We start from the raw sequence: 13,027 nt of genomic DNA, 5'->3' as shown, positions 1-13,027 counted from the left end.
TATATAAAAAGTTTTATTGGAACATAGAAATGCACTTTTTTTAAAAAGTTATCTTTCTTGGCTGCTTTCAGAATTGAATAGTGTAACAGAAACCGTGAGGCCCATGCAACCTAAAGTTTTTACTCTCCAGCCCTTTACAGAAAAGCTTGCCAGGCTCTGCTGCAGACCCCCTTTCGTGGTGGCACTGAAAGTCTTGTATGGGCTGTCAGTCCCCACTGTCCTGGAGACACGCGGCAATCCTGTGCTGAGAGCCAAAGGTAGTGTGACAAAGGTGACTTCAGAAGTAGACTTTTTGCAAGAGGGAGCAGGTGGTTAGGAAAAGAAATATCTTTTTAATTCGTATAATGTATACATTGTTTTCAGAGCTCACATTTTCTATAGTGTCCTTTTACTTGCAAAATGTATTACAGCAGATGCCAAAAAAAAGTCATATGGGTTTGTATGTGAATCACGTTATTTGATACATAGAACTGCTGGAAGCAAGAGAAGTATGTAGATCATGGCTGAAAAGGAATTCCAGAATCCGGCCATTGTATTGTAGGGAGAGGCTAGCAAGGAGGTGGTTTGAGTTATGGCTTTCCTACTTATGTTGTGCAAGCAATTTTATAATTAGGGCTTAATATACCTTTGAATATAAACAGGCATGTGATACTATTGTCAGTTCAATTCAACAAACAATATGGAGTCCTTAACTCCCTCTATGGAAACATTGATCATAACACCTCCTCCTCCTCCTCCTCCATGTCCCCAGAGCTACTATTTGCTGTGCAAGGACTCTTCCACGTTTTCTACATGGGCTCTATCATCCTTTTCTTCTTCACAGTAACCAAGTGACAATTAGCTTCATTTGACATAGGAAGAAATGAGGCACAAAGGAGTTAAGCAACTTTGCGCGAATTCATACACGGAAGTGACATCTTCAGAAAGTTAATAACAGTCAAATGTGGGAGTGATTTATTAACTTCCTGGTGCAAAAATGTGAGCTGTGGTGCCATCGAGTGACGGAGCTCTATGGCAGTGCTCACGATGAAAGAAAGTAGTTTCATTACAGGGGGGAGCATTCTCTTTACAATGTTGAATCTTTTATTAATAATTTGTTTTATGATTCTGCGCATAAGTCTTCTAATTGGAATTGTGTATCCTTTAAATTTTCTTATAAATATATGCCAGACTGTCAGGCTGTGAAGAGCTTGTAAGGACTTGTGCTTTTATTAGTATGTGAAGACTAGTTTTCTCTGGGTCTCAGATTCTGAAGATGAACTATCCTGTCTGTCAAACTGCCTACTTTTTACTGAGAAATAAGTAGTTTGACAATTGAGATAAGACTTGGTATTTTATAACCCAAAATACAAAATAGCTCACTACTTTTATTTCAGTGGACAGTATTATAATACTTTATATAAGTGGAATTGATGACATAATAGGAAGAATTTGTATTTATTAAAAGAATAACCTTAAAGGGCCTCTTCAGGCAATTTTGTGTGATCAGCCTGAAATATGAGTTCTTAATGAAGTGTGTTATATTGGGGGATAATGTGTTGTGTAGACATAACTTACAGTGTAAAGCCTGGGATTTTCCCCAGTACTGTTGAATAAGGCACATGCTGTTGGTTCTTAGATGTACATATTTAACAAATTCCTGCTCAGTGAAATTATAGGGACTGAGTTTTTCTGCTTTATGAGGTGAAAGAGTCTAAAAAAAATCTGTTACGAATAATATCAGTGTCCTGTTATTTTAACCCCTTTCCTTTTTCTCATTAGCTGTGACGTTGTTTTGGTTCATTGCAAAAACAGTCTTCATTGCGCAGAGAGCTACACAAGTGCTTTTGTGTTTTCATATCCATTTGAATTTGACATCACTGCTGCCATTCGCCCTGAAATCTCCTGTGATGATTAGTTCAAAAGGTGCTATTGCTATGGGTCTGCTTAACTTCTCAGAGAATCTTTCTACCTTCTCGGTCTTGCTGTTGGTAAGGGCGCTTGCTATGAAGATCGTCATTTAGTTGTAAGAGTTTCAATATGGTCGCTAATACCATTTGATAAATTGTTGGTCTTTAAAACAATTGTTTTCATGGACTCTGATTTGATACTTGAGAAACAAGGCAGGGAAAAGGGACCATCCCTTCTTAGAACAGGTGTGCTTCTCCAGGTGGACCAACTTCTAAATAAGTTTGATTGCCCGTAGTGTCGTTTGCAACGGACTGAGATCCTTATTCTATTTAGCATCTTGTTATTGTGATGCCAATTTTCAGTCTGAAATAGCCCGTGAAGACTTGATTAGACAACCACTGATGTTCTGCACAGGCCTTGTACCTATATGGGGAAACTCCGTATAACAGCAAAGATTCCCCAGTTGGCAACAAAGCATTGTAAGCAGTCATCAGATTCTCTACAGCTGCCAGTGAAGCATTTAAAAAAAATAAAGAGAAATAATTAAAAGCCAAAGTCCCTTCAGGAGACAAATATTCAAGAAAGTCAACCAGATAAAGCTAAAAGTATTTCAGGTAGGAAGGAGGATCCAGCTTTCCTTTTGAGTTTATATTTGTGTTTTTAAATATTAGTTTCCCCCTAAATTAAAAAGATCATTAGAGTTCTACTTATATAAATAATAAAAGCTCATTGTTGAATTCAATCAATAATGGAAACGTTCTGAAAGAGAGTGAAATATTTGAATGGTAATTCTTCATATCGTTTATTATGTATAGTATATATAATTTTGCATAAACATACTATTTGTATCTTAGAATCCATTTTATTTTATTTTCAAGCTTAATTCCTAAATGCCTTTTCTTATATGATTAATGTTAATAGCTTGAAGTTCATTATTCAGCCACTTTCTTCATGCTCATACAGATATTTCTGCATGTATACATCCCTACGTACCTACATATATAATAGATTTATAATGATTTATTGTTGTACAGAAAATGTATATTATTTACATTGCTGCATCTTGTTATCTGACTTAACAACACGTCATGGAATCGCTTCCTATTTTTATTTTCTCTTGGTTTATTGTGTTCTCTGTTTAATTTCTTTAGACAACTCTTTAGTTCCTTCGTTTTCATTATTTCTTCTTTAATAATTAAGGAACTGCAGGCTAAAACTTTTTGAAGTTTACCTGTAAATTGTAGATTTGTTATGAAGTGTTCTCTTCGTTACATTCTAATAGTATATAATTTCTGTTTCCTTTTTGACCTGTGATCAATTATTTAGGAGAGTTTTAAAATTTTCCAAGTTGTTAATTTTTTTCATCTTTTTAGTATTTCCACATTTTATTGGTTATGATCAGAAAATGTTATGAGTAAATAGCTTTACTTTTACAAAAAATCTGATAAAATTTTCTTTATGGCCAAGTACAAGATCTTTGTTAAAGGTTTGATTGACTTAAAAAATCTGTATTTGTGTATCTATATATATGTGTGTGTGTGTATATATATGTATGTGTATACACACGCACATACACACACACACATTACATCTGTATTTTGTCATTCATTATTTTTCAAGTATATACCCGGAGATTCTGATTTAACTGGTCTGAGAATTGTCTGTGCCTTGAAGTTTTTAAAGCTTTCCAGGTGATTCTACTATACAAACCAAGGCCAAGAGTTACTGCCCTAATGAGATAATGGTTCTAGTCTGTGGTTCTCAGAATGTGGACCAGCTGTGTCAACATCACCCTAGACCTTGTTAGAAATACAAATTCTTGGGTCCCACCCCAGATCTACGAAATTGGAAACTCTGGGGGTGGGGCCCATCAATCTGTATTTTAACAAGCCTGCAAGGTGACTCTAATACTCACTAAAGATTGACAGCCACTGATCTATATCGGCGGCTTAACATTAGGGGTGATTTTGCCCCCCAGAAGACATTTGGTAATACCCAGAAACATATTTGATTGTCACAACTGGGGCAGGGGGAGGGGGACAGCTACTGCTGGCATTTGCTTGGTAGAGGCCAGGGATGCAGTGAACATCCTGCAATGCACAGCACAGCCACCCACAGCAAAGAATTGTCCAGCCCAAAATGTCAGCAGTGCTGCTGTGTAGAAACTGATCTGGACCATGGTTTACAAACCTTGGCTGCCCATTGCAACCAGCTCAAGAGCTTTTAAAAATCCTGACTCCAGATTTGGTTTAATTGGTCATTGGTGAAGACATAGCATCAAGATTTTTAAAAGCTTATGGCATGATTATATCCACAGCCACAATGGAAGATCACTGCTGTGGACAGTGGTCGTTGATGTACCTAAAACCCTTAGGTTGTAGTGAATGGATCAGGATGATCTTGAACCTACTGGTCAATTTAAACATAAAAAGGTAGACAGTAGTCATCATTACCTCCTGATGTGATGTAATAGGAAGTACAAAGCAACAAATTCTGAAATGATCATGAATCAAACTTGAACCTGCCTGAACAAGCTTGTAGGTTTCTAGATCTAACTACCAGTTTAGAGGTACATGTTTCAAAAAGCCTGGGGAGGATGTCATCAGCAAAGTCCAGAATGTAGAATGTACTCCAGGACAAATGATACGGGTTTTTTTCAACAAGTAAATGGCAAGGACAAAGAAGAGAGGAAGGGGGATCTGTTCTAGAATAAGAGAAATTCATGACACCTAACCAGTTTGTGCGCCTTGCTTGGATCTTGATGTGAAAAGACATCCAAAAAAAAGACATTTTGGGGACAATTGGGAAAATTAGAACACTGACTGGATATGTCATAAAAACTAATTATACGTATATACTCTAGGGTTTTAGGGTTGTATGTGGAAGGGTAACTTGAAATTATAGGTAAAACAAGATTGGCCGTATGTTGGTCATTTTTGAAGCTGTGTGCTGGGTGTATGGGGGTTTATTATAATATCTACTTTTATGTGTATTTGAAAAGTTCCACAATAAAAATAGACTGAGAAGGAATATCTAAGAAGGGAAAAGGAAAAGCAGGTGAGAACAGTGTTAGAAAAACTGTCAAGACAGTAGGAGTTTCCACAGTGTTAAAAAAAAAAATTCCATTGGATTTGGGAACATGAAGGTCATTTCACGGCCTTCGTAACGTCTGTTTCAGTGGAGAAGTGGGTCTGAGTAAGATTGGAGTCACTGAGAAGTGAGAGGAGGTGATAATGAAGCAGAGAAGTGGAGGGCAGGAGAGGAAAACAGGTCAGACATGTTATTATATTTAAGACAGGACAGGGTTATATGTGTTTGAATGATGAAAGAGATCCCACAGAGTGGAGAGATGGTGAGTACTTGGGAAAGAAATGGTGTGTGCATAAGCTTTGGTTTCCTTAAAGCAATCTCGAGGAGTGGATGCAGAGACGAATTTGGATAATGTATATAAATTCCTTCACCTCATGTCTGGCATATTGACAAATTGTTATGAGAGCTTTTGAATTTGGGTATGTATGATGTACACCCAAAGAAATTTCTTTTTGTGTGTGTGACTTTTTTGTTGATATTTATATTCTTGGTGATATTCATACTTTTCTATCTTTTATCATTTTGCAGATTGTTATATTAAAACATTAAAATTAATGTGTTCTCACATTTCTTTAAAATGTTTTAAATATCTAGAATAGAATTTAGAACTGCAAGTAATTATATGCATATGTTGAAATAATAATATATTAAACTACATCTAAAGTCTTAGCTGAGTACTTTTATGGACCTAAGTTAAGAGATGGGTGGGGGAGAGGGAGAAGGAGAAGGAACGAATGGGATTAGAGGGAGAAAATATTGGGAGAATATGTTTAAAAGTCAGATGTTTATTCAGGGCAAACTTATGTTGATCACCATTATTGTTATTTTGATTATTTTTATTTCCAGCTATATTGTCTCCTTCCAGAAAGTATGACTTTAACAAGTTTATCCAGAGGCTTTCAATTGCTTCTCTCTTTTAATTGGCTTGAAAAATTGAGTCCAAGAATGAAACACGTTAAAATTGTTTTTTTTTTTTGTTTTAACAGAACTGTTCATTATGAAGGTGGTGCTGTATCTGTTCATGCACGTTCCCTGTGGAGACTAGAGACGCTAAGAGTTGCGTAAGTAGAATTTCTAAATACAGACTAATGCGCCAAGTGTACAAAATGCTTCTAGTGCTCTTGACTTGCTAACGACTACAGTGAACAAGCAAATGAAACACTGAGGAAGTGGTGGAGAGATTCTCTCATCTTTTCCTTTCTATCTGTTTCATTTATCTTTCATTAGCCTAAATTCACCAGGTGGTAAGCGATAATTTTATATAATCTGCTTTTGTCTTTGACCTCGTTTGTTTTTGTGGCATCGTCTCATCCCAGTCTGTGCATCTCCTGGCAGAAGGTGTACTGGGACAGAGTGATGTAAGATTTGGACACAGGACAGATTGTTTGCAAGCCTGTCACACATTTCAGGTCTAACAGACCGTTCTGCCACAGGCCTATCTAGGTGAGCAGTGTGGGCTAGGTTGTCAACAGACCAAATAAAAGACCCAGAGACAGCGAATGAGACATAAGGGTTTACTGGGAGTTACATACAGGGAAGGGCCAGTGGTGGCTGACTGGACGACAGGCAATGTGCATCAGCTACCACCCCGAGAGAAGCTTGCTTACGTAGGCAAAGGAACAAAGGCTGCGTGCTTGCCAAGGGGGACTGTCCCTGTAGGACCTGCATTTCAAGGAGCAGAACCCCCTTCCCTTCCCCCGGAGGGCCTCCTTGTTCCCTTAGAACATGAGGGTCTTTGTGCTAACTCTCCCATGAGAAACCAGCTGGGTTGGCCCAGCCCAGGACTGTTATCATGGTGAGTGCTGGCGCTTAGCCCAGACAAGGAGCCTCAAGGACACATAGTTTTTAAAGGGACACACTGGCTAATGCCCCTACACAGACTCTGGATTTAATCTTCTAAAGGCACTTGTACACAGGAAACTTGAACATGAACGAGAGTACAAGGGTTGTCATTGGCAGTCACTATCTGTACTTACAAAAACCTTAAAAACCCAGTAAGAAATCTGGATTGCAATACAGAGTCATGGGTATTCATTATAGAAATAAGAATATATATATATTTATATGTATATATGTTTTGATGATTCAGAAAGCTGTCTAGAGATTGACTTTTAGTTCTTTAAATAAATGCAGTATTGATGATAAAGTTATCATTTTGAACTATTTTAAATAGAATTAAAATATCAGATTTTTAAAAAGAAATTATTGAAAGGTTTAATCCTTTACCTAAGAAGCAATAAGTTTTCCATGTATTTGTTCCCTATTATATTGTACTTTAAAGAAATTATTGATATAGGATTATAGACTCCATGGATCGGAATAAGGAACTATCTTAGTATAAAATGGTTATCTTTGTAGATCTAATATTTTGAGATTAATGCTTGTCTAATGATGATTAAAATAGTTTAGTGATCTTCAGTTGTTTTTGCTTATGTATCTTATATAATAATTTTGAAAAACTTTGTATATCCTTGAACATTTTAAGGTTTGACATAGAAATTTTTTCATTATCAGTTTAAAGAGATGCATAGAATGTAACTTAGTGTATTATAAGTAGTGATATTTTAAAGTAAAGTGGTTATGCCACTCTTTTAAAAGTATCCCATTGACCCTAAGTATGGCACTGATTTACTAACCATCTTTGTTTATTTAAAAATACTTGAATGTGGTCTTCTTTAACAGCAAGAGTTGCATATTATTCCGTTTTCTTGTTGAAATCGTATTTCTGTTAGTCTCCCATGACAGAATTTTATCCCAATCATATTTTTTAGGATCAAAGGACTTTCACTGCTCACTCTGTCATACTCCTATGCAACAAAAATATGTATGTAGGGGCTGGCTCTGTGGCCGAGTGGTTAAGTTCGCGCGCTCCACTGTGGCGGCCCAGGGTTCGGATCCTGGCCGCGGACATGGCACTGCTCGTCAGGCCACGTTGAGGCGGCATCCCACATCCCACAGCTAGAAGGACCTGCAGCTAAGATGTACAGCTGTTTACAGGGGGGGTTTGGGGAGATAAAGCAGAAAAAAAAAAAAAGGTTGGCAACCGTTATTAGCCCAGGTGCCAATCCTTAAAAAAAAAAAAAAAAAAAAGGAAGATTGGCAACAGTTGTTAGCCCAGGTGCCAATCTTTTTAAAAAAAGTATGTAAATTAAATTGATTTTTTATATTTCCTATGATAGTAAATCTGTAATTTTAAAAAATTCTTCTATGCTAACCTTGTTAAATATTAGTTAATTGAAAATATTAAACTCCTTCCATATAAGTACATAGTTGATTAAATTCACCTAAATACTAAAACTCTTCATAAATATTGAACTTGAAAGTAAAATTTTATGAGAAATGCATCTCTTAATGAAATGGAGAAAGAAGTGGCAACCGTTTAAAGCAAAAGAAGGAAAACAGCTTTTATGTGCTTCATTATTTAGGCAGAGAATTTAGGGAAAAGGGCTTTAAATATGTACATGTATTTCCTTTACCTTGTGTGTTATAAAAAGACAGCTTAATTAGAGAAAAGAAGTAGTGAATAAAAGTGAAATTTAGAGAAGTATTGTTACCTTTATAAAACAGATTCCAGATGTGTCTTCAGATTTATAGGCATGCCTGCCCTTCAGGATTGTGTGCTTAAAGAAATAGATTTTTTTTTTTTTTAGCAAATGAGGCCCTAAATCTGTCTCAATTTATAGATTAAAAAAAAAAAAAGGAGGGATGAGAGCTTCAGAAAACCTGACAGGGCTTTGTTTTTATTGTCAACAATATTGTAGATGAACTGTAATTGCATAAATCCGGATTGTTCTCCACACCTTTCTTTGCACACCTAAGACTATGTTATCTTGATTCTGTTTCTCTACTGTTGCCTGATGTTTGAAGTTTGAAATAGAAAGTGTGGAGTTTGTTTTGACTTTGAATTTGGATGACTGGTATATAGAAAGGGCCTGGTCTCACCGTCACCAGAGTTGAAAGGGGCACGTTACTAAGAGTACTATAATTTGTGGTTATGATGTTTGCCTCCCAGAATCCAGATGACACCAAAGGGAACTTGACAGCAAAAGACAGGGCAGGTAGTTTTTCAACCATTTAAAAGAGTAAAGAGAGGTGTTTTTAGTCTACTCTGTGGCCCTTGATTTATACCATTTCTACCTTCCTGTCTACAGTAGGAAATCAGGAGCTTCATATATAATGAATACAATTATTTTAAAGTTCTTATTTTATTCCAGATTCTGCTGAATCTTTTAACTACTTTGGCTGCATTGTAATCGTACAAATTAGACTGCATTTAATTTACATGTTTTACTATATGCAGTGGCCACATATTTACTAATTTTTCTTTATGCTTAGGAAATGATAGTCCAAGATCCTGCTATGTTTATAACAGAACTTTATTTCCAAAGGTCAATGTTTATATTATAATGTTTTGGATACTCTATGTTTTTTTCCACCAATGAGGCCCCAAACTATATATTTGTTATAATTTATGTAGCCAAATAATTATATATTTTATATTGCATACTTAAAGAAATAAAATTAACATTGTCAAAAGTTTTTCAGTATCATAACCACTTTAATAAAGCAAGTTTTAATTTAGGGAGTTAAATATAGTAGGAAACACATTCCCGTGTTTTACCCCGATACAAAGTTGTTAGAACATTGTGAGTAGGATATATGTTAGTTTCTGTAGTGGGAATGATCATTGCAATTAAAAATATGCATTATGAATATTTCAAATTCCACTTTCTTTTATGTTACAAATAAACAAAATCAAAGGTTGACATATCATGAAGAGTGAGCAAATACTCCCTGTTCTCTTCAAGGTAATTTGAAGTAAATATAGATAGTAAGTTGGGAACAGTTGTCTGATATGTTACTGTAGGAAATTGCTTTATGTAACTCCATTACTATTACTACTTCCAGCTTTTACTAAATATTATTATCTTGCCCCTTGATTCTCCTGGGCTTCTCCTCCTCTGGGCTATAAGCATATGAGACCAGCTAATTCGAGTGCCTGTAAGCTAAAGAAATAGTGTCTAGACTTCACGATGCTTTGCCAATAACTGGCCAAATTCATTCCATTTCTAACAGAATCTCCTTAGTGATTTGAAATGAGCGCTTGTATGTATGAGCTCTGTTAAGTAGATTTGAACATGGTATCCAGAATACCCTCTAGAAATTTTGGTAAAAAGTATGTATTTGGTCAAAATGTTGGACTATTTTGAAAATGAAGTTGTTTTCTATGATGATTAAGATGAGTCATTATTTGGAAAAAATATTCAAAATCTTCAAATAATGGAAATGAATATTAAAAATAATTGTGTTTTTCATAACATCTGCAAAGAATAAACCTAAGTTTATAAGGAGGAAATAAATACAGCTTGTTTATTAGCAGACTAGAAATGCTTTAATATCCTGTTTTTGCTAAACAAACTTTAATTTCATTTTTAAGATAATACTTTGTTATTATCAGTGTTTATTGGTACATGGTTATTAACTTAGTTGGGGAACTTGTCCAAATTAGTTGTCTTTATAAACAAATCCATGTAAAATGAATTTATTATGTTATCATTCTACTGTTAATTCTCCATGCTAATATCTGAAGTCAAAAACCAGGGTTAGGAAAACAGCAGTATGGTTACAGAAAACAGACTTATGGTTTCCTAAGATTGCTGAATTTGAAAAAAGTATTCTCAATTTGTAGACTACAAAAGTTTTTAATGAATCTATATTAAAACAAGTTTATTCATTAACAAAATCATATTGAAATCCTCCATATCTTTACTTGTATCTATTTGACTCATTACATAGTGATAAAAGCTTCTACTGTAATTGTCTTTTTAAACAATCATCCTTGTGTTTCTTTTGTTTCATTTTCTCTTTGTCATTGACATGTGAAGCTTCATGACATGCGTTCTTTGTAGAGTATATCTTTTCCCTTTCTAAAATACCTGACAGCATCCCCTTTATGTTTTTTGCCTTGGATTCTAATTTATCTGTTATCAACTTTACCATCACTATTTCCTTTTGATTTTATGTGCATGGTGAGTCTTTTCCAATCATTTATTTCTAGCTTTTTTTGAATTACTTGATTTTTAGCATGTTTCTTATCAGTGATAAGAGGTGGTCCTCACTTTGTACGTTACCACGTTAACTGAAATTCCTGCAACTCGGAACCTTGTTTTCACTCTGCAAGTGGCAAGTGGATGGTTTCGATGTGCAGGACTTTCAGGTAACACAGTACTGTGCAAGGCGAGGATAGTCTGTATCTTGTTTCTCCTTTTCTACCCAATCTGAAAGTCATTATTTTTAAAAGCAGATTTTAATGATCATAACTTTGCTTTTTATCTTGTTTTCTGCAACCTTGGTGTATATTTTCTGTTAATTGCACTTTTTCTTTCCTTCTTTCCCTTGCCCTTTTTAGAATTCTCATTTTCTTGGTTTGTCTTTTTTGCTCATCAGTTTTTGATGATATCATTGTTCCACATTATTAAAATTTGAAGCATAGGAATAAACTTTTTTTAGGTAAATATGTACTTCAGTTTTTATTTATTTACTTTTTTTTGGAGGAAGATTAGCTCTGAGCTAACATCTGCTGCCAATCCTCCTCTTTTATTTATTTGCTGAGGAAGGCTGGCCCTGAACTAACATCCATGCCCATCTTCCTCTCCTTTCTGTGTGGGATGCCTGCGACAGCATGGCTTGATGAGTCGGCATAGGTCTGCACCTGGGATCTGAACCGGCGAACCCTGGGCTGTGAAAGTGGAACGTGTGAACTTAACTGCTACACCACTGGGCCAGTCCTTATACTTCAGTTTTTAAATATGAGTTCCAATTAGTCATAATTAGGCATTGAGTATAAGACTGCTATTTTTTCAAATCTGTGCAAATCCAACAAAAGTTTTTAACTAGTAAATTTTAAAGTATCATTAAACTTATAATTTTTATATCTGTTACTAGTGATTAGAGATTACCTTGGAACACAGTTCCTAGTCATCTTTGCCTGGAATAGTGCACAGTGTGGATGGATTACATTTAAACTTGGAAGGCATTGAGTTAAATTTCACTTCTACTTACTAATAGCTGCATAACATTAAAAATTATCTAATCGTTCCAAATCACCATTTTGTTATTTGTGAAATGAAACTAATACTACCAACATCATAAGGTTTTTGAGAACATTCAATAAGACAATATATGCAAAGCACCTTTGTTTGTTGTTTGACATGTACATTTTAACTGTTATTTCTCCTGTGATTGTGGATACCATTGGATCGAGTCTTAACTCTTCTTGTTAGGTGGAGTGGAAGCCACATAAGATGGGGCCAGCCCTTCCGACTGCGCCACGTCACGACAGGAAAGTACTTGAGTCTCATGGAAGACAAAAACCTGCTACTCATGGACAAAGAAAAAGCTGATGTAAAATCGACAGCATTTACCTTCCGATCTTCCAAGGTAAGACAGGAAATAGAATTTTGGATTTCCTGTAAATATATTCCACCAAATTTCCTTTGCTGTTAGAAATACAAAAAGCAATGATGTGAGCATGTTTTACGTGTATTTCTGAATTCCCAGTTTCTCTTCCTTCCATTCCTCCTGTGCTACTGTTGTATGACCATATGATGTTAAAGCATGCCAGAACGTTTTTCTCAAAGGCACGTTTGCACATCCACTCTTATATGTATAGACTTATATAGAGAGACTTATATAGAGACTTTTCTTCTTACTATGTTGAATCATTTGTAAGGATAAAACCTCTAAGGGAACACTTAAGATCTTTAATGAGACTCTCTCTGAAACAGATGTTGAGTAGAATAGGAAAAAATAAATGCACATCCAAGTCAAGTGGGAATGCTGGTGCCTCATGAGTGGTTCCTAACTCACCAACCCCGCGATGCAGCGGATTCCTGACCGTGCCTCAGCAAGAGAACAAATGTCCTGAGCAGTGAAGTGTCTCAGGAATAGTTGAAAGTAGCACATGTTCAACTGACAAATGCCAAGCATCTGTTGTATTCATGTTTATGATAATTGTCTGTATTCCTGTCCTTCATTTAATAAAGAA

The 13,027-nt window shown here is 35.6% G+C and overlaps 1 protein-coding gene across 6 annotated transcripts in view; it reads left to right on the top strand.

Moving 5' to 3' along the window:
- RYR2 (ryanodine receptor 2) overlaps positions 1-13,027 on the top strand; it is a 674,743-nt gene that overhangs the window by 309,245 nt on the left and 352,471 nt on the right. For all 6 annotated transcript variants that reach the window (XM_070492185.1, XM_044758547.2, XM_070492181.1 and 3 more), the window contains exons 11-12: positions 5,967-6,041; positions 12,264-12,420. In XM_070492185.1, the coding sequence (XP_070348286.1) occupies positions 5,967-6,041; positions 12,264-12,420 (232 nt within the window). The remainder of the gene's footprint in view (positions 1-5,966; positions 6,042-12,263; positions 12,421-13,027) is intronic.

The sequence above is a fragment of the Equus asinus genome, chromosome 2 (assembly GCF_041296235.1).
Source record: "Equus asinus isolate D_3611 breed Donkey chromosome 2, EquAss-T2T_v2, whole genome shotgun sequence".
Lineage (NCBI taxonomy): Eukaryota > Metazoa > Chordata > Mammalia > Perissodactyla > Equidae > Equus > Equus asinus.
This window is presented reverse-complemented; position numbering and strand designations above follow the sequence as displayed.